The sequence below is a fragment of the Verticillium nonalfalfae genome (genome assembly GCF_003724135.2).
Source record: "Verticillium nonalfalfae strain VnAa140/NRRL 66861 chromosome Unknown scaffold_115, whole genome shotgun sequence".
Classification (NCBI taxonomy): domain Eukaryota; kingdom Fungi; phylum Ascomycota; class Sordariomycetes; order Glomerellales; family Plectosphaerellaceae; genus Verticillium; species Verticillium nonalfalfae.
Genome location: NW_021167340.1, coordinates 3010 through 23364, shown reverse-complemented (window position 1 = coordinate 23364; position 20355 = coordinate 3010). Strand labels below are relative to the sequence as shown.

Below are 20355 nucleotides of genomic sequence, written 5' to 3'. Positions count from 1 at the left end.
CGAGGTTTGGTGGCGGGGAGAGGCTGAGGTGAAAAGCCGTTGGTCGGCCAGAGTAGAGAGACCACCACAGGCTCAGAGGAAAAAAGTAGCTGGCCCCCGTCGCGTTTTCCCTCCCCGCGATTTGCACTCTGCGCCCTGCAAGGGGAAGAAGGGAGCTGCCAGCGGTTGAGGACTCCACCGGGCCACGCCCAATCGGCAGTTCATCGGAAGACGTGGCCCATTCGCTGGTGCTGGTCTCCACTTTGCGTCATGGCAGCGCAGGGCCGAGAGGGAACGAGAGACGAAGAGCTCCGAGGAGGGGATGGAGCCCACTCACTGGAGGATTGGTAATGCGTCGGCACTGAGCGGCGAAAAAGCTCGGTCGCCTCTCTCCTTCTCGCTGGACCCCTGCTGCTGAAAGACCAAATCGCGGCGGCGCCGAGTCGACCATCGGATACTCAACTTCACACACCAACCACGACACCACCACAGTCACTCAATTCCTTTCGTCAGCAGTGGACATCCCTGGGAGAATACGTAAAACAACATGTCGACTCCCTACCGTGCGACCCGTCTCCTCACAGCGCTGGCCCGCCCAGCGAGGGCAGCGGCGCCGTCTCTCCGCACAGCATCCCGAACAGCCGTCACCCGCCGAACACTCACATCCTTCTCCTCCTCGTCCTCCCGACCATCCGTCTTGCGCAAGACCGCCGCCACAACCCTTCCCTCCCAGCGCCGCACAATCTTCATCCAGACCGAGCCGACGCCCAACCCCGACGCCCTCAAGTTCCTCCCCAACCACCGCGTCCTGCCCGAAGGCATCTCGGTCCCCTACATCGAGTACCTCAACCCGCGCGCCACGATCGCGCCGCCGCACCCCTCGCCGCTGGCCGCCCAGCTCCTCGCCATCGACGGCGTGACGGCCGTCTTCTACGGCGCCGACTTCATCACCGTCACCAAGGCCGCCGACGCCAACTGGGCGCACGTCCGCGCCGAAATCTTCGCCCTCATCACCGAGGCCATCACGTCGGGCGCCCCCCTCGTCGTCGTCAAGGAGGGCGCCGAGGCCGCGCCCGCCGAGGAGGACAGCCTCGCCTACAACGAGGACGACAGCGAGGTCGTCGGCATGATCAAGGAGCTGCTCGAGACGAGGATACGCCCCGCCATCCAGGAGGACGGCGGCGACATTGAGTTTCGCGGCTTCGAGGACGGCGTCGTGCTGCTGAAGCTCCGGGGCGCGTGCCGCACGTGCGACTCGAGCACCGTGACGCTGAAGAATGGCATCGAGGGCATGCTCATGCACTATGTGAGTATTTCTTTTTTTTTCTTTCTCCTTTTTTTTTGGCATTTCTGCCTGTTATGCGTACTGACAAAATATGCAGATCGAGGAAGTTAAGAGCGTGAACCAGGTCATGGACCCCGAGGAGGACATTGCGCTCGAGGAGTTTGCCAAGTTTGAGGAGAAGCTCAAGGCGCAAAAGGGCGAGGCTGCCACGGCCTGAGTTTGAGTCCTGCTGTCGGGCGAGCTGTCACTTGGCCCTGTGGTGTGGGATGGTGTACGATGAAGCATGAGATGGGGGCCTCGTCGCGAAGGCGGACGTGTCCTTCCCGCCAGTGTACTTTTTGATACCTACGATTCAACGAATCGAAACAACTCCTTGACCTACCCCCCACCACACTCCTAAATCAACCGGAGGAATGTGTGTCGAGCGTAGGCTGATGTACAGCAAAGTAAGAATCCTTCGTCCACTGATGTACGTCCGCAGTGCTCGTGCAAGTCGGCTGTCAGCAAAGGGTGCATTAGCCGCCACGGAGCTCAAGACTGACTGACGTCTCAACAAGTATGGAAGACATCAGATGCATGAGGGGGAACAGGCGTCATCCGCGCAGCCGCCGCTGGGTTCCAGCTGTGCAGGCACTCAGACGACTGAGATCTTCTTGTCGACATGGTCCACATCCAGGTGAAGGGGAGTTGCCGCCGTATGATGGCCGTCTAGTCAATGGCCCAACCGTGCGCCGTTGTGCGCCGTTGCGTCTCCGCCCATGTCGTTCGTGGCCTGCACGCTGGGACCCGTCACTGCCGGGTCGGGTTCCCTTCGTCTGTTCCTCCATCGAACAGACACGCAGATCCACGGCGCAGATGGATCCTCGAGCCTCGTCCTGGTCTGGAACTCGCGCTCCCTGCACGCTGATGCGGATCGTCACCAGAAACCCATGCACGGCATCGTATCACCGTTGACCGGTCGGCCCAGGCTCCTCCCCCCCCTTTCCGTTTCCCTCTCATTCTTCCGTGCACCGTTGCAGCGCCGGCGACATGGCGTGGTTTAATCTACGATGCGGGCCACCATGCGTGGGGAATCCGGGGTAGACCCCTCACGTCTTTGCTCTTCGATCAGGCCCAGGCCAGGTTGGGTGTACATGTACAATGTTCATGTAGCGGGGGTCACAACGGCGCTCACCACGCTCTCTGTGGCACGGCATGGCATCTGAGTTGTGACGAGCGCTGGCATCTCGCGGCACGACTTGATGAGAACCTGTTTTTCCAAGCCTGAAATCGGTCACTATGGCCAATGCTGATCTGGCTCCATGTGCTGTTGCAAGCATGTCCACCTGCTGTACATGCAAACACCGAACGCTGGGCGTGACTTTGCAAGAGCCCATGATATCATGCCTGGCCGGGTTGAATTGCCATTGCCTTGGCAGTCGCTATCAGGATGACGAATGCAACAGAGTCTGATATGATCAATGCAATGCGTCTGACGGGAGGTGGCGTTTGTGTCGAAACCGTCGGCGAACGGCGGGCGCTGCCCACCCGGCCTAGCCTTCCGCTACACCCTTCTGACGACACCCGTGGACGGACTGCCTCTAGTGCTGCCTCCCATCCGCCAGCAGCACGCTGGATGACGCCAGACCAATGCACATTGCCTTACAACTTTGATATGGACCCGATTCGTACCCGCCATGCTAGTACGACGAGGAATCCACCGTGACCCAGCTAAGACGCATCTTGTTTTGTTTCATGAGCAACAAGGCGGATGTTCGTGGCGAAGAAGAGTGTGAAATTCCCACCTGTTCAATTGAATTTCCAGCATAAACGTAGGTGCCTCAAATCTGGTGACGCCCAAGCGCCCGTGGAGAAACTCAACTGAACAGTCCTGGTAGCCAGGCAAAAGCAAAATTTGTGATTTTGTCAACTCAATTATTAGCAAGATGGCAATCCAATCCAGGCCATGGACCGCTCGTCGTTTCTCCTTCGACGGGATCCAGAAGGCGCAGATCATTGCAGTAAATTGCTACCTACCGCAGTCTCGCAACAGACCCCATGCCGGATGTTTGACGACACGCAGCTCGGAGCGCCAGTTTTCCCCGTGGGGATGGGGGAAACAAAGGAGAAGGGATCGGCGATGAAGTAACGGGACGTGGCCGCACGATGGCCCCGCCCCCCTCCTCAGCGCCCTCGGACAGTTCTATGGCTTGACAGCAGCCGCATGGGCTCGGAGGCCACGCCCTGCAGGCCTACAGGAGAAAATTGTCCTGGTCTGGGTGCATACAACAGATAGAACGCAAACTAGAAACGGGAAGCACGCAGGCGGTCGGAGAGCCAAGGAGGAATGGGAGGCGTCAGCTTGTGGTGGTCTCGAAGTATCGATGCACCGGCGTCGGACGGCGCAAGCCGATGGAATAGGATTCACCACGCCGGCCTTCACGAGGACGCCTAGAGATGGCCATGGAACGTCATGGTAGCCACCTGTTCCTGTTTGTGCCTTGCTTGCTTGCCGCGTTGCCACATGCTCGGAACCCCTTCTTGGGGGATCGCCAGGCTGATCTTCCGAGCGTCGATGCCGGAATGAGGGCTCAGTGCCGAGTGACGGGCATAATTGTTCGTTACAATGGCAAGCAGTAGGCTGCGACGCTGGACCGAGGGACGGACGGGCTGGAAGGGTCTTGAGGGTCGAAATGTTGGTTGGGCGCGGCTTTCGGAGAAGAGGGGGTGTGTGGTGGTCTGGCAGAGGATCGCCACAAGCTAGGGGACCCAGCCTTCGATGTACTGGAGTGTCCCAGGTAATCGAGCAGGCGACCAAGTTACTCATGTCTGATCGACAGCTTCTCCGTGCTACACTACACTTCTGGGCGGCGGTGGCAGGCTCACAGGGCCAATAAAGCTTCGACAGCGCCTCCAATGGCAACCCTGGTTCTGCCTCGCCTGGGGTGCTGTTCACTAGGTACCTAGGCAATTCATGTGTACGCAGTATGTGTCGGGCCAGGCGACCCCAGTCTTATTGGTGGATGGGCTGCGGAGGTGGCCATGGCTCCGACTTGTGCCAGTGACGCATGGAAGCAATGTGGGAAGGCCAGTAAGAGGGACCATCTCCTTCAAGTCCAATTGAGGGCGGCTTGAGGTGATGATGAGTGGGTAGCTTGATGCTGTGCTGAAGAAAGGTTTTGAGCATGGCAAGCGAGCATCCCCCTGCTGGCGGCCCGTGTATGTCGATTCGGCCGATCCTGGTTGGTACAGTATAGCGCAGCAACAGGTGGAGGAGAATGGAACGCAAGGTGCAGGAGCAGCAGGAGGTGCAGGTGCAGGGTGCAGTTGAGGTGCAGGTAAGTTGCAGTTGAGGTGCAGGTAAGTTGCAGTTGCAGGTGAGCTAGGTACCCTTCGGTCCCCCGGCGCAGAGAGGTTCAGGTGCCTCCTGCCAATGTGCTGCAGGTCGACACTTCTAGCCATTCAGAGGGGCTAAGTAGAGGAGAGGTCGGCTTGGGTACTCGCAGAGCCAGAGGATGAGGAGCATTTATGCAAGCGCATGAACATTCTTTCGCCTGCCCTGTGGTTCAACTCATGCTTATGATGCAGCCTCTGTTTTTCAACAAGAGGTTTCAACGTAAGAATGAGAAATGCAAGAGTCCGGCATCCATACGAGACCAGACCAACTCATATTCCAAAGTTGTTGTTCAGGCGTCCGCCTAGAAGGATGCTGTTAGGCATCCGCTCTAACGCTACGAATAAAGCACCCTTCAAGCACTGTCGCAGTGGGCCGACCTCCCATACATGGCGCACGCACACACACACACATACAGTCCGAGACCCCCCATCTGCCACTCCCGTCCTTACAGTGGTGCTCTCCGGCTCCCGGTCCTGACCTTTTCCCCATCTTTTGGGAGGCACGTCCAAAAGACCAGGACCAGGACCAGGACCAAGGCTACTACTACTATCACAGCACACTCAGGTTAGGCCTCCCCTGTACACCTTCGACCGGGCCCTCTCCAACACCCCCAACCGTGCTGCTCCGTGCCTCTTCCCCTTCCCCCCTCTGCCTCTGGCGCGCTTCTACCCCCTTCCCCTCAAGACCGATCTCGTCTCACCATTCGATTTCCAGCTGGGTCAGCCACAACTCTGTTCTGTTTTGCCCTTCTGACCCTGGCACCTTTCTCCATTGGGTCGCCGCTTTGCCTCGTCCGCGTGTGGAGCTACAAGGCCACCAACAGGAAGCAGCGGCGATGCGTAGTAGCCTGAAGGGAATCGGGAGCAAGCTGACCCTTTGTTGCCTTCCCCGCACTATCCTTCGATTGACACATTCGTGAAGGTGTGGTGCTAAGGTGCACCCCTCAATTCGCCGTCTTGTGACCTTGTGACGCTCAGGGTTGCCTGGGTCCCGTTACCAGTGATGCACAGGTATAGCGCAACGAGGTAAAGAAGCAGACAGGTATGATGCGTGATGTATGCTTGCCACTCTAAAAAGTACCTGGGTAGGGACGATAGTCTGGGCCCTGCCCTCCCCCCATCGCCATCTCCCCCGGGTGGGACCCCTGCTTGACCCTCTGGACCCTCCTCGATGGCCCCGCTTCCTCCCCTCCCTCCACTCCACTCGCGCACTTCTCTTTCGTCTCCAGCCTACTTACGGGTAAGGAAGCCTCCCTCCCACATCCTGCCGGTCATCCAAGGACCATCAGCGGTTGTGCTCCATCCACGACCACAACGTCCTCCACATCTGGCAGCAGCATTCCCCATCCTCGGCCCCCTTCGAGAGCTACCCCCCAGCTCCCTCCAACTATAGCTTCCAGCTCCCAGCTTCTGAGTAGCCACTCTGGTGCTCCCAATGAACGCACCGGCCACCGCCTTGCCCGCATCTAGTCTCTCCCGCACTTTCTCTCTGTCTCTCTCTGTCAACCTCTCACTCTCGTGCCTATAGACGAGCGGCATCCTTTATTACCTTATTACCTACTGGTCCAGCCCTTGGCCCTGGCCGCCGCCCCCCTCCCACCACCCCCCCGTCTTTGGCCTTTGGTCGGTGGTCTCGTGTCGCAACCCAACGCCCTCGCATCCAGCGGCCATCCTTAACCATACCGCACTGCACCGACGCACCGACGCAACGTCCTTTCTTCTTTTTCCTCCCGCTCTCTTACCCCCCGCCTCCGCTTCCATTCCCCGACCCAATCTGAACTGAACCACCACGCGTTCCCTCACCACGCGAAAGCCACCTCTTCGTCGTTACTCCTCGCTGCCCAGCCAGCAAAGGTCGTCCATCTCGTAGCTACCACCACATTCTGCCGCATAGAACGTCGTCCAGGACTCAACACACGCCTACACATTCAGTTACGGCCTGTACAGCCCGCTAGCTCGCGACCAAGCTCAGGGCAAGAGGTCAAAGAGGACCAGTCCTGGCCATGCGACACATGTAGCCTGTCCCTGACACTACTACACTTGGACTCGCTCTCCTCACCTCACCTCTCCTCACCTCATCTTACTCGCTCATCCATCTGCTCGCGTCCTGTCTCGCACCACACCTACCAACCCCCAAACGCACGCCACGGCACGACAGGAGCGACACGACACAGGGACTCTTCATTCGAGGTTGGATAGCTGCAGTGGAGGCAAATGGTTCTTGCGCAACACACCTCCGTCCGCCTGGCGAATCGTTGAATTCCTTTCCTTGCGTTGTTTGGGTTAGACGAACTGGATTAGACGGCTTCTTGACACTGACACTGACACCCACCACCCTCCCAACATCTACTTGCCTTTCCTCACGCTTCGTTCGTCACCTCGCGTTCCCGCCCATTCATAATACGCCGTCCCAAACAACCTGCCCTTTCGCCTGTCCCATCTCACCACCTCCTAATCTGGCCATAATTGCATCTGGCGCTAGCCCGCCACTTTCGATTCACCACCTTAGAAGAAAGAGCCCAATCAATCACAACCCAGGACTTGTCGCCTCAAACTCACGCCTGCAACCTGCCGCTTCCGCCTCTTCTCTTTCTCTCTCTCTCTCTCTCTCCAACCTGATATTCCCGGTCCAGGAGATAAACCAGCCCGCCACACAACTCTTCCTTCTGCTCCAAAACAAATACACAACGACATCACGACCATTGCGCTCCTCGCCAATAGTGCCCACGCCTACCCACTAAACACGATTTCAAAGACATAAAACATCTGGTACGTACGCAATCAAACCCTCAGCGGCAATCTTTCGCCGTCATTCTGCTCCACTTGTACCTCTGGTTACCACGAACCTGCCGCTTGCGCCCAAGGCTATCGCAAGGCCAGAAGCCCAATTCTCCGAAAGCGGCTCCACCCTTCTGCCACCACCTTCCTTCCTACGCCCCCCCTCCCCAAAGCACAGCTACATTGTACCCCAAAGAACCAAAGTCAAAGCACCATTTCTCGTCGCTGTGCCACAAATCGTCGCCCGCGCCAGCTCTGATTCCGAGGCCATACTTCAGCGACAACACCCAATCTGGCATTGAGGCTCTAATTGCCAGCTGGCCAATCTTCACGTGGTTGCCTACTGAACCTGCACGCGCCTGCCTATCTGGAACACCTCAGACAAGGCTGGCGCGCGATACCACCTGACTTGCTTCTGAGACTTCACTACCTTCTCGGGCGCGCGACTAACACGCGATAGACGACTCACCGCGTCAGAGCCTCGCACTTATTCAATTCGGACACTCGCCAAGCCTCCTTCCAGCTTGGAGCCTACATCCGAGGTGCTTTTCTCATTTCTACCTCGGGCGGCCTCCATCCAGACCGAACGCACACTAGGCCAGCAGCTTCTACTCTGGCCCGTTGATCGTTATCTTCGCATCAGCAGCGCATCCCACATCAGTGTCGACTTACGACCGTCACAATGAGTTCTAGTACAGCGAAACCTAGTTCCTCCTCCAAACCGAGCCAAGGTGGCTTCGCTGCGATAGCCCCTAGCAGCCAGGCCATCTTCCTTGACAAGCTCAACCGCCGATCGACGCCTGATTCCGAGGCACTGGCCAGTTCTGACGATGATGAGACTCAGAATCGGCAGGAGGTCCCCCAACCAGTGGTTCCCCCTCAAAAGGTACGGCGCGCTTCTTGGCTGAATGACACCACCCAGCCTATCCGCCCGCGTCAGGGTTCATTTGCCAGCAACTCGATGTCCCCCACAGCTTCTCACCCCTCCACTCCGTCGGCCGATACCAACGCAGGCTCCTGGGCTCAGCCATCCAACATCATGGGCCGCGGCCCGGCCCCAGCAGCATTTCCCTGGGGAACGGCCATCTGGAACTCGGACCGCAAAGATCCGCCCTCACGACTGACCGAGGTGTTGCCGTCGCCAACATCTACATTGCCCCCGGGCTCGGCAGCTGGAAGCTCCTTTTTCGGGGTCGATGGCGGGTTCGGTCAAACATCTCCAGGCCCCCGCGAAAACGGGCCTACCTCGCAGATTCCGTTTGCCATCCCTCTGCATCCAACACCCAAGACGTACCGCTCGCAGTCGTACTCTGTGGGTCAACTAGACCCGGACAGTACCGCCCCTTCTCTGTCCAGCTCGTCCATTCTGAACCGCGGCCGCGGCCACCCGCATTCCGGATTGCAGCATCGTCCCTCTCGGCCAAGCATGCTGAGTGAGATGTCGAATGAAGGAGGGCCGCTCGGCAAACTGAATGAGGTAGATGATGACGATGATGGCAGCACATCGGAGTCCATGCATAGCTCGATGCACCAGAGTGTCGAGGCTAAGACTATCGAGATGCTCACCCGCGAAAACGCCATGCTCCGGCAGCAACAGCAACAGCAGGCCCAGCAGCAGGCCCAGCAGCATCAGCAGGCCCAGCAGCAGCAGCAGCAACAGCAACAACAACAGCAGCAGCAGTATGCTAGCGCGCGTCATCGACCGAGAGCGTCGACTCAGGCTTCCTACGGCATGGGAAACGGATATGGCCTGAGAGACTCTGTTCCGGAGGAATCCGATTACGCCATTGACGAACTCGATGAGGGTGGCGACAGCGTCGATATGGCCGCGAAAAGGGCTCTGAACCGACGGATGAGCGAACTGGGCTCTGGCATTTCTCGGTCACCTTACGAGAACCGAAAGCTGGAAAACGTGAAGAAAGCTTTTTGGCACAGTTCTCTCGGATTTGGTGGCCCCGGCGACGGGCAACAGAGCAGAAGACACTCTTTCGCAGACGTGCCCACCCGACAAGCATCCATCAGCTCCATCAACGAGTCGCTTGGGCCGATGGAAACCACGCCCGTGGCTGAGTCCGCGCAGGTGCTTGACTACGGGCTCGGGTATGCCGAGAACACGGGGTACTCCGCTGGCACCTTTGCCGACGCCTCTATGCGCTCTTTCCAACAGCGTCAGGCTGCTATGATGCCTGAAACGGCCTCTTTCTTCACACCCGGCGGTGGGCTCGCTGCGCCTCCCCAAGGGCTATCCTTCAGCAACCCTTTTCCCTCGCCATATGGTATGCAACCCCAGTATGCCAATCGCGCCCCTTCGCCTCATAGGAACGTCTACGGCATGTCGCAACCGCGGCACAACCAGCTGCTTCATATTGTGGTCTTCAAGTGTGCTCGAGCAGACGTCTTTTACATTCAGGAAGGTACCGGCCTGACGGTGAAGCCTGGAGACCTCGTCATTGTCGAAGCCGATCGTGGAACTGACCTGGGAACGGTCATGCGGGACAACGTGGACTGGCAGACGGCGAAGGAACTCAAAGAGCACTATGCTGAAGAGCAGTACAAATGGCTCATGATGTACTCGCAAAACGCCGCCGCTGCGCAAGATGGCACAGGCGCCGGTCTCATGGCTGCCGCCAACGGACTTCAGGGTAGTGCGGTTGGCGGCATGGGACCTCCAAGTCAACACCACATGCAGGAAGCTAACGCCGGGGAGCTTAAGCCCAAGCTCATCAAACGTCTCGCACAAAGTCATGAGATTCATGCCCTCCGAGACAAGGAGGGCAACGAGGCCAAGGCGAAACGTGTATGCATGCAAAAGGTTAAGGAACATGGCCTCAACATGGAAATTCTCGATGCCGAATTCCAAATGTAAGTTGACGCCCCGGACCTGCAGGTTCGCGTTGGATACTAACCTGCTTTCAGGGATTGGAAGAAATTGACCTTCTACTATTTCGCCGACGCATACATCAATTTTAACTCCCTCGTCACCGACCTTTTCAAGATTTACAAGACCAGGATCTGGATGTCCGCTATCAACCCTGCCTCATTCGCTAGTCCGACCCTCGGTATTCAGGCTCCTAGTGGCATTGGACCAGGCGCCGTTGGTATTCAGCGTGCTGCGCAGAACCCTGAACGGCGCCAGCAGCAGCCGTCTGCTCCTCAGCAGCAACAGCAACAGCAACAGCAGCAGCAGCAGCAGCAGCAGCAGCAGCTTGAGCAGCAGCATGCCAGCTTCACCGGAGCCAATCCTGCTGCTCGCGGATTACCTAACACGTTCAGTTCATCTGTAGGAGGCGACAGAGGTGTGCCCGCGCCAGGGTCTGGTTACGGTCAGGCACCGCAATCCGGTTATCCCTACGCTCACCTCGGTGCTGTCGGCAACACAAACCGCCAGGCAAATATGCCATACTCAGCCGGTGTCATGCCGTCGTTGGACACCTACAGCTACCCGCAATCCGGTGACTATGCGATGCGGGGTCGTTTCCAGACGCCACCTCAGGGCTCGACTTCACACGATTCCAGTATTTCGACCTTGACACCCACAGGTGACTGGCCTGCTTTCCAGGGCCTCTCGCTGAACACTCGATGAGTAGGAGTCTCTGGCTGTCCATAGACGATTTAGTCAACGCCACCGCACACACTCTCTTTGCATCGATTGTTTTAGATCGCGTCCTTACGACAAACAAGCGCTACCCAAGTCCGCAGACCGGCCACGGTCGAAGCTTCATGGGACGCTACCATAATTTGAGACCAGACTGGCGGTTTCTGGCTCTGGGCGTTGGGCACTCGACTGGGGTAGAAGGCCCTATTTTGCAACTGATTTTCAAGAAAGAGTGATACGACATGGCGGTCTCCGCGCGACGACACACTCGTTTCACGCATGTTTGCTACATTGCTTGGGATTTGATTTTCCTTAACGGCCTCTACCTGTTTTCACCTCAAGAGAGACACACAAAGGGTGTTTTCGCTGATTTACTTGGTTTTCTTTGCTACACAACAGGGAAACGATGGTCCATAGACAGAGATTTCTTTTGCACGAGCATGGTGTAATTTCGTGTCATCAAAACAAATAGGTTTCTGGAAATTTTGGGCTGTGGCTTTTGGCTTGGTTGTACGAGAAAGATTCTTACGTTTGACTTTCCCGCAGAGTGGGTGGGCTCACTGTCCAGACGCGACTCCGAGGCTAGCAACACTTGGCGGCAGAAGAAGATCTGAGCAAAGACGAGAGAATAAAATTGCAGACTTGCGAGCTTGAGAATTGCCTGGGAAGGCCAACCGATCTGTGACATCTTGATTGTACCCGCCCAACTTTGTAGTTCAACACCATACATGTACAAGTCCTGTGAGAGTGGGGATTGCCTAGTGTTGCTGAGAGTGTGCCTGCTCCCCAGCCGAAGTAACTCCGGACCAGCGACGTTTCGACAGGTAGATGCATGATCAAGTCACCTACCACCAACGAGCTCTCTGCGGCGCCCACGACTTTCCCTCGAGACCCTACGAAAGCTGTCAATCAGCACCAGCATCAGCATCGCCGCCCATCTGCATGCACGTGCTCCCCGACTAAAGCCACAGTCATGCGGGCCACTGCTCTCTTCACGGCCCTCGCCGCCGCGGCCCTCGCCACGGCCAGCCCGCGCATCGCACACCTCCACTACCAGCCCATCACCCCCTCGACAGCCGACGCCGCGGCGCCCCTCCCGCTCGCCGAGATTCACTACGACGCCTCGACGCCGTCGTCCGCGACCGTCGCGTCCTACGAGGCGCCCGACCTGCCGGCGGACGCGGACCGCGTACGCATCGGCGCCTGGGACGCCGCCGCCGGCGCCTGGCGGTCCGGCGTCTCGGTCACAAGCGCGGCGACGTTCGCCAAGGGCTACGCGCCGCACCTGCTGCTCAGTGTCGACGCTTCGGGCACGCTGCTCGGGGCCGGGGCGCGCGGCGTGCGCATCGACGCCGGCGCCACGCGGGACTTTGGGCCCCAGGCTGTCGTCACGGTCGGCGGGGCTGGGGAGACCCCTGCGGTCAACAAGCCGGTTGTGCTCGTGGACGGGAGGAAGAAGGAGCCTGAGGCGGAGAAGACGCTGTTGCAAAAGTGAGTCCTGGCATTGGCGCGGAGGGCGGGGGAGGCCATTTTGCCGCCTCTCCCTTCTCCCTCTCCCCCTTCTGGTGCCGCTGGGAGTGGTTTGCTGACGATTTTACAGGTACTGGTGGGTGATTGCGGGGGTTGTGCTGCTGACGCTCACGTCTGGGGATAAATGAGCGGGCGGAGAGGGTGGTTGGTGGACTGGTTGTTCTGCTTCATCCTTACGGGGTCGACGTTGTCAAGTTGGCGCGCTGGGTTGGACAGGACAGGACTGGGAGGGCTGGCGTTGTCCTTGCGGGATCTTGGCAGGTCGAGTTTCATTTTGACGGACTAGGCTGATGCGAGCTTCTGTCTCTGTCAAGGGCAAGCGATAGACACAACGACCGGCCTATCGTTCGTGGTGCTAGGCACGCGATCTGAACCAGTGGACGGGCAATGGCCCGGCCACTCTGTCGGGAACGGAACAGAGCGGATGAAGAGAAACACACTACTAATACATCACGCAAGCAAGTCTGTGGTGGTTGGTGACCCGGTGTCGAATGATATGGGCTCTAGTGACGGTCCATCGCAGGCTTGATCCGCGAGAGCGGCCCATAGAGGATCCTCCAGCCACCACTTGCCTAGAACAGCAAGATGAACTCCCCAGCCTTTTGACTCTGCGGTCCCTCCCTTGATGCTCAATCTATGTCCTCAGGTCATTGAGGGGCAAACATGTCTTCTCCCAACAGTCACGTGCCTGTCACCAATCGAGGGAGCTCCGCACTAGTCCGGAACAGGCAGCAGAATGGTTGCTAGGGAGGAGCTGCCCGCCGCCAACCGCTGAGCTCGCAAGCTTTGGCGAGAGCTGTGCTGGGGAAGGCGCCAGCGACGGCAGCAAAAGAAAGGCGCAAGTGATAAAACCCACTTCGCGCCGCCTCACCTCCACTTCACGCTCCCACCCCGTCGTGCAGCCCAGCTCCGTGCCTACTCTACTTCCTCCTACCTACCACCCAACACGCGAAAAACTTCAACCACAGCTTTCCCCTTCCCTCCCCAAACCAAACACACAACCGACATCATGTCTGCCCAGGAGCCCACCAACAACCAGCTCGCCGAGGAGACCCCCGCCAACAAGGGCAAGGGTGTCGCCGAGACCAGCGTCGAGGACAGCGCCATGGACGAGGATGACAGCAGCTCCAGCGACGAGGAGGAGACTGTAAGTGCGCAACCGGCGCATACAACTTTCATCCTCCATTGTGATTGCATCGCTAACAGTTTGCGCCCCTGCAGACCAACCAGCCCGGTAAGACGCGACTGCCTTCTTCTCTCCACTCGTTCCATCCCTACCCCCACCATTGTGCCCCGCGCTCCTCCACAACACCGTGACTGACATGAGGTGCGCAGCCATCGAGGAAGAGGACGGCCTCGAGGAGATTGACCTGAACAACATTGTCGAGGGCGGCCGCCGCACCCGTGGCCGTGTCATCGACTGGGCCAAGGCCGCCGAGGAGAACCCTGCCCAGGACGACGAGGACGATGATGACGAGGACTTCAACGCGCCCGAGGACAAGGATTCCAAGATGGACACCGACTAAGCCTGCATCAGCCTGCTTACGGGTCCTTGAGAGGACGTTTTCGTTTTCGGCCTGAAGAAGGGAAAAGGGCAATCGGCAACACACGACGACAAGACAAAAAGTTATGGCTGGCCGGAGCGCCGGGATGATGACATGATGAATGCGATTTGGAGCTTGGACAGGAGCGTGACGGAGGATGGCGTGACGGACGAGGCACGATGCGACTTCTGGACAGGCCTCTTTCTTGCCTGGGATCCGGTCGTGGGGAATCGAGTCTTGCTGTCGCACCTCGCGCTGAGGTAGCTAAGACCCATGAATACATGTTGTGAAGGCTGCTTCCCACAATCACGGAACTTTCGCTTGCAGGGGAGCGACGCAGATGTGTTGCGCAGCGGGAGCTTGCAATTTCACAAGTGGTGGTCAGGGAGGCTGGCATCCACCCATGTGGCGGTGTGCGTCGTGGTGCAGAGGCCCATGGCCTGCGGCCAACGAACATGCAGTCCCATAACGTGATGAACATGTCTGTTACCACTCGACAAATTTGCATGGCATTCAGCGGCAGCTGCAGTAGAAGCTGTTCCTGAGATGATTGCTCCACGTTGTTGAGATTGTTTGCTCAAGGGACACATGAGGCCATCACGAGGGGACCAAGTCGAAGCAGCAATGGGCCACAACACGCCATTGGTCCATGTTCGGCCATGCCTGATTAGGGGGGGGGGCCTCAGGTCCCGTCCCTGCACACATTCGCCCCCCTCTTCGCTCCCCTTGCGCCGCCTAAACGTAACAGTGCGCTGAGTGCAGCCAGTGACGGTGACGCCACATGGGCCCGTCGAGTTTAATGAACACCTGTGCTCTATCAGCCAACTATCTATCCTTGGACAGCGGCAATCTGATCTCGACGGGGGGTCGCAAAAAGTTCAGAACCCTGTCAGCGACGGCCATCAATACGACCCTTTCTACATTCCCCCGGGAGAGCGAGAAACATCAAAGTCTCTACCTATCCTACGACTTATCACTGTCTCACGAGGCACGAAACTTGAAGCACCGCTGGGCATCACGAACGCGGATGCATCTCCCTGCGCCGCTCTGCGACCAGCATCACCACGACCTCTAGACGACGACGACATCAGCGGAGCCCGATCATCATGGCATCAAGGTCCGTCGAGCCCCCTTTCCGGCGACAGAACGCAGTGGCCTCTCTGCATCGCAGCAACGCTCGCAGCTACCCGTCGCGACCACAGCGACCCCCTTAGCTAACACGGCCCGGTTCCCAGATTCGGCCCATCCTCCCTCCACCAGCGCGACTCCCGCAGCGCCCTCTTCGAGGGCTACAACGACGGCTCCCGTCGTCCACCGAGCGCCGGTCCCAGCGGCGGCTACGGCTACGGCTATGCCGGCGGCAACAGCAACGGCGCGACATCTTCGCCTGCCTTTGGCGCGCCGGGCGGCTTCCGGTCTGCGACCCCAAACCGCAAGTACGTGGGCAACGCACTCCCCGCTTCCCAGATCCCGCCGAGAGGCGAGGAAACAGGGCGGCGCCGTCGGGCGAACAGCAAAGCTGACGTAGCAGCAAAAGGGGCCAGTACAGCGACGCCGTGCTCAACGAGCTCGAGAGCCAGAACGATGCCCAGGTCGAGGGTATCCTGGGCAAGGTCAAGATCCTGAAGGACGTATGTCCCCCCCTCCCCCCTTGCTTCACCGCCCCCCCTTGGGTCTACGAGCGTACAGCTGATTTCGTCTCGCAGATGACCCACGCCATTGGCGACGAGATTCGCGACTCCTCGGCCCTGGCGGAGAAGATGAACGACACGTTTGACTCGACGCGGCTGCGCATCCGCGGCACCATGAACAGGATGCTCGTCATGGCGCAGAAGACCGGCGTCGGCTGGAAGGTGTGGCTCGCCTTCTTTGCCGCCGTTGGCTTCCTGTTCTTCTACGTCTGGGTCTTTTAGCGGCGGGAAAACGGGAGGCGGGGGGCTTTGCATGTGTGCCTGGCTTGTGGGCTGCCGACTACGGAGTTTCTGGGACGGTCAAGGGTGCACCATTGGCGTTTGGCGTGAGCTTTGGAAAAAGCAGACTGCATTTGTTTTCTCTGCGGAGGCTTGTAATGTGTGCAGTGCATAATACACGGCTTGAGGGATCTCTATTGAATGATAGAGGGGGCGAGTGTTGATGGCTGTCTTACCTGTGTATGGCAAATGGCAATGGCAGTTGATCAGTAGGCATACGTCCTACCATGGGCGTGGCAGTGCTCTGGTCATACTGTGACACCTTGATGCTGGCATGTAACCTCACCCTGTGGCCTGCGTCGTTGGCTTCTAAGTCTTCCGGGACGACCTGGTAAATGATTGCAGGGATCAAATTGTGTCCTCGACCTTTGCCAGCCTTACGTGTGGCCCAGCAATACTCGCGCTACAAGAGCCTCGGCAACGGCTAGGTAGCAGCATGGGCCAACGCAAGGATCTTTGTGACGTTGTGATCCCCTGCTCTTTCGCGATGGTCTTTTGAAAGCCTGTCAGTCCCCTTTCCGAGGTATTCTTGAGTGCTGCGTTGGAGAGCTGCCCGCCTGGCGGATTCAACGATAGCTCCCGAGTGATCGTCAGAGTAGACATATTCATAAAGCTTCGAGCTGCCGTCTTTGGAGAAATTCGTGCCTGAATACTAGGGTGTCTGTCCCGAGATCTTCTTGTCATCGGCCCGCGTTCGCAATCGCCACGCATACCAGATTTCAAGTGCCACTTGACACTACGTCGACTACACCACTACACGGATGAGACCAGCGTGAGAAGTTCAAGTCGTGGTGAAGCGACCTTCGTGGTGACTCGTCCATTCTGTGACCGCGGTAGAACTTGGGTCACGGTACTGGAAGATATCAGCGCGTCGGGTACAGATGTGTCGACCACCTCGTCAGCTTGCGAAAAAGCGGTCCTTGAGTATGCGGTCGCCGGATATTTTGGCCAAAACTTGATCAGCAATTGATTTACGATGCTTAAAAGCACACCTTAGGCGCATTTGATTTCCGTTTCACCGACTTGGGAACTTCGATACTCAACGAGGTCATCCCCAGCTAGGTATTCAACGTGAGAGAAGAGGAACCCCTTTGCGGCGCCGGCAACAACGAGTTTCGCCCTCTTCACGCCCAACAGAGGAGATAAGACGACAAGAGTAGGTATACCGCGTCAGAATCGAACAAGGCTTGTGTATCATGCCCTCGGAGTCGTAACAGGGAGCTTCGGCAGGACTTTTTCCCGTCGTTCACCTTTCATGGTAGGCAACGAACTGACAGGGAAACTATCAGGTCAATACGACCTTGAACACTTTGCTGACGTTGGGTCGCCGTTTCTGATAGTGTTCTGCTTGCTCGCCATGCCACCAGATGAACAATCAGAGTGCAAAAAAGAGCTCCGCCAGGATAGAGCCCGTTGAGGCATCTGGGACCCTCGTCACGGATGGGGCAATTTGCATCACGATAAACACCACGGCACAACCCACTCAACAACCAGACAGGACACATGACAGATTGAATCATGTCCAAGGATGCTTTCGCTCTCCACATTCTCGGTTTCATCCCTGGCAGTGGCACAGGTAATGCTTCCTACTCATTAATCGTAAAACAGACCCGTTCACCGGCTGCGATGGCCTCAATCGTTTGCGTAGCCCAACCCCCCGTACCATGCTGATGCGCCCCTTCATTGAACGCCAGATTCAAGACGCGCTGCCGTCGTGCCTCAAGCGCGGCACCGCTCCAAAACAACGCCCCAACCTTGTTCATGCTACCGCTGCGGCGCAGCCCTCGCCTGCGGACTGCTCCCCAGCATACTGCTGTCCCCTCCTGACAAAAGACTGCTGAGGTCCATATCCTGCCGCGGATGGGTCTGACCGCGCCCCTGCATCGTCGGACTTGTCGGCGGCCGCAACACGCCAGCCCCGAGGGACGACCGCGGTGCGAAACCCACGTCCTCCTCGTCCTCGGCGTCACTGCTGTCCGAGGGCAGGCTGCTGCTTAGCTCAGCCTCGGTGTCCGTGTGCTCGTAGACGCCGCTGAGCTCGGCTCCGTCAGCCATGCTGCCATCGAGGTCGGCGTCCATATCGAGGTCCTCGTCGGCGACCTGACCATGCACAGGCAGGAAGCTGTCGCCCTCGTCCTCGAGCAGCAGCTGTCCCTCCGTTTCGGCCTCTATTTCTTCCTCGTCGGCCCCGTATACATCGTCGTCGCCGCCGCGCGCCATGCGCATCCGCGCCTGCACGAGCTCAGCCCTGCGCTCCTCCCGCAGCGCCTCCCCCCTGCCAGGCCCGTCCCCGGCCCTCGACCCATCGTCGTCATCGTCGTCGCCATCCCCGCTCGATGCGCTGCTATTATCCGAGTCGGACGCTTCATCCGTCGACGACTCGCCAATGGCACTTAGCTCCATGCCCACGGCATCGGCATCAGGAATCTCCTCGTCGAGATCCCGCGCGCCGTCGCCCAGGTCCTCCATGTCGGCTGTCGCATCATCCTCCTCGGGGCCGCCGCCTTCCTCGGCCTCGGCGACCTCCTGCTGCAGCTGCTCGCGGCGCACGGCCTCGGCGTGCTCCTCGGCCTCGCGCCGCTCCTCGCGCATCTGGTGCAGCGTCTTGGGCACGCCGGGGGGCTTGAGCCATGTGCTGCCAAAGTTCTGCACGTTGAGGCGGCGACGGTCGAGGTTGTGCTCGTCGGCGCGCAGGCGCGCGAGCTGGGACCGCTCGAGGAGCAGCTGGCCGGCGCGGCGCGACGAGGACTGCTGGGCGGCATGATCGGGGTGCGGGTTCGTGTGATCGACAGATGGGTCGGGCGCAGGTGGGTGGTGCTGCGGGTTTCGGGAGGACGAGTACCAGACCGAGTGTGACTAGGGAGAGAAAAAGTCAGTCAAAGGTCATCACATCACACCGCAGGTCAAAGTTTGCAACGTGCAGGAGACCAGGCCCTCACGACGGAGGAGAGGGGAGGCAGAGAGCGGGGGGGTTCGAGCGTACGTCTCGAGGAGTCAGGTCTGGGAGGAGACCGAACATGATGGTGTGTGTCTCATGGGCTGAAAGGCCGGCGAGGAGGGGTTGGGATGTGTCCTATTCGTTGCAGGCCGTCAGAAGGGAAGGTTAGAGTTTGTTCGTTTTTCCTCTTCTCGCCCTTCTCGCCCTTCCGCCTTCAGTGGGAGGTCGTCGTTGAACTGATGCGTAAGAGAAACCAGGGATGTCTGGGATGTCGGGGGTTGGAGAAAATGGACGTTGTCACGTTCGGATAGTCACAGAAACGTAATGGGGCAGGAAGTAAACAAGTCACGACATGTTCGTAGTGGCTTTGGCTTGGCAGTTGCTACCCATGCAGCTGCAGGGCCCAAGCTTCCTGCTTCCTGCTTGCTGCTTACTGCTTGCTGCTTACTGCTTGCTGCCTGTCCTCCCCTTCTACCCCACATTCAGTGACAGCCGCGCGCATCCTAGCGCTTGCGGCGCCTGCCAATGCTTGTTTCCAGATTCGCGAGCCCCCTTCCCCTTCCCCTGGGCCCCTTGCCCCTCTCCTCTCCGCCCCTTCCTCACCAACAACGAACGCCATCTCACAATGAATACTCTTTCCAGAACGCCTTTTGCCCCGTCCACACAAGTCAGGTAAGGCGACGCTCCAATCGCCTCTCCTAGCTGACCTTTTCACCACCTGAGCCCTCCCAGTGTTCCGAGAGGAGCCCCGGTAGGCGAGTGCCGGCCACGACTGCACTCACCAACCACGACCCAGCTCAATCTGCCGAGTCCTGACTTGTCGTGGTCGCATGACATTCGGCGCACGACCATGGACCGTGATTTCGTAAATTCATCAAGATATCTACAAATCCGTTACCCCCTCATTTCGTAACTCAATCAAACTCTCCCCATAGTCTCCCCCTGTTCCAGAACACCTAGCGATTTCCGCCTCCCTGTAGCCTACTCACGCGACCATCCTACTGCAACATGTTCCGTGCCGCAACCCTCTTCAGGCGCCCGGAGAGGGCGGCGGAGAGACAAGGCAAGGCAAGGAAACGGGTGGTTTACCTTTTCGGCGGAGGTCTGGGCCAGCATGGATAATGCGACATTTTTTCTGAGGTAATGGAAACGGGGTTCCCGCCCGGGGAAATTCAGCTCTGCCTCTTTACCGCCCCGCCCGCTCGTCTCCTTCCGCGCAAACTGGCCTCAGCAGAGAAGGGGGGGGGGGGGGGTCTTGTCCGCCACTGTGGCCCGCGACGCTCCCGCCGTGGTCGCATCGGGAGTTTCCGGGTGCAGCTGACATTGACCGGCGCGCGCATTGGTTGGCGTCGCCAAACAAG

At 58.6% G+C, this 20355-nt stretch overlaps 6 protein-coding genes across 6 annotated transcripts; 5 read left to right on the top strand and 1 right to left on the bottom strand.

Annotated features, from left to right (window-relative positions):
- Positions 1 to 526: 526 nt before the first annotated feature.
- D7B24_000901 (uncharacterized protein) lies at positions 527 to 1481 on the top strand (the record flags this gene model as incomplete). Its single annotated transcript, XM_028635149.1, has 2 exons — positions 527 to 1285; positions 1362 to 1481. 2 exons carry the CDS (start codon positions 527 to 529, stop codon positions 1479 to 1481), a joined length of 879 nt encoding a protein of 292 aa, XP_028492259.1.
- A 6618-nt stretch (positions 1482 to 8099) lies between these two features.
- Positions 8100 to 11000, top strand: D7B24_000900 (uncharacterized protein; the record flags this gene model as incomplete). The annotated part of the gene is made up of 2 exons (XM_028635148.1): positions 8100 to 10279; positions 10334 to 11000. The coding sequence occupies 2 exons, from the start codon at positions 8100 to 8102 to the stop codon at positions 10998 to 11000; spliced, it is 2847 nt and encodes a 948-aa protein (XP_028492258.1).
- Positions 11001 to 11985: 985 nt separating this feature from the next.
- On the top strand, positions 11986 to 12670 carry D7B24_000899 (uncharacterized protein; the record flags this gene model as incomplete). The annotated part of the gene is made up of 2 exons (XM_028635147.1): positions 11986 to 12503; positions 12613 to 12670. The coding sequence occupies 2 exons, from the start codon at positions 11986 to 11988 to the stop codon at positions 12668 to 12670; spliced, it is 576 nt and encodes a 191-aa protein (XP_028492257.1).
- Positions 12671 to 13551: 881 nt separating this feature from the next.
- D7B24_000898 (uncharacterized protein) lies at positions 13552 to 14068 on the top strand (the record flags this gene model as incomplete). Its single annotated transcript, XM_028635146.1, has 3 exons — positions 13552 to 13689; positions 13764 to 13776; positions 13878 to 14068. 3 exons carry the CDS (start codon positions 13552 to 13554, stop codon positions 14066 to 14068), a joined length of 342 nt encoding a protein of 113 aa, XP_028492256.1.
- Positions 14069 to 15192: 1124 nt separating this feature from the next.
- On the top strand, positions 15193 to 15999 carry BET1 (protein transport protein bet1; the record flags this gene model as incomplete). The annotated part of the gene is made up of 4 exons (XM_028635145.1): positions 15193 to 15203; positions 15322 to 15522; positions 15618 to 15717; positions 15793 to 15999. The coding sequence occupies 4 exons, from the start codon at positions 15193 to 15195 to the stop codon at positions 15997 to 15999; spliced, it is 519 nt and encodes a 172-aa protein (XP_028492255.1).
- Positions 16000 to 17820: 1821 nt separating this feature from the next.
- On the bottom strand, positions 17821 to 19075 carry D7B24_000896 (uncharacterized protein; the record flags this gene model as incomplete). The annotated part of the gene is made up of 2 exons (XM_028635144.1): positions 17821 to 18912; positions 19040 to 19075. The coding sequence occupies 2 exons, from the start codon at positions 19073 to 19075 to the stop codon at positions 17821 to 17823; spliced, it is 1128 nt and encodes a 375-aa protein (XP_028492254.1).
- Between the last annotated feature and the right edge of the window lie 1280 nt (positions 19076 to 20355).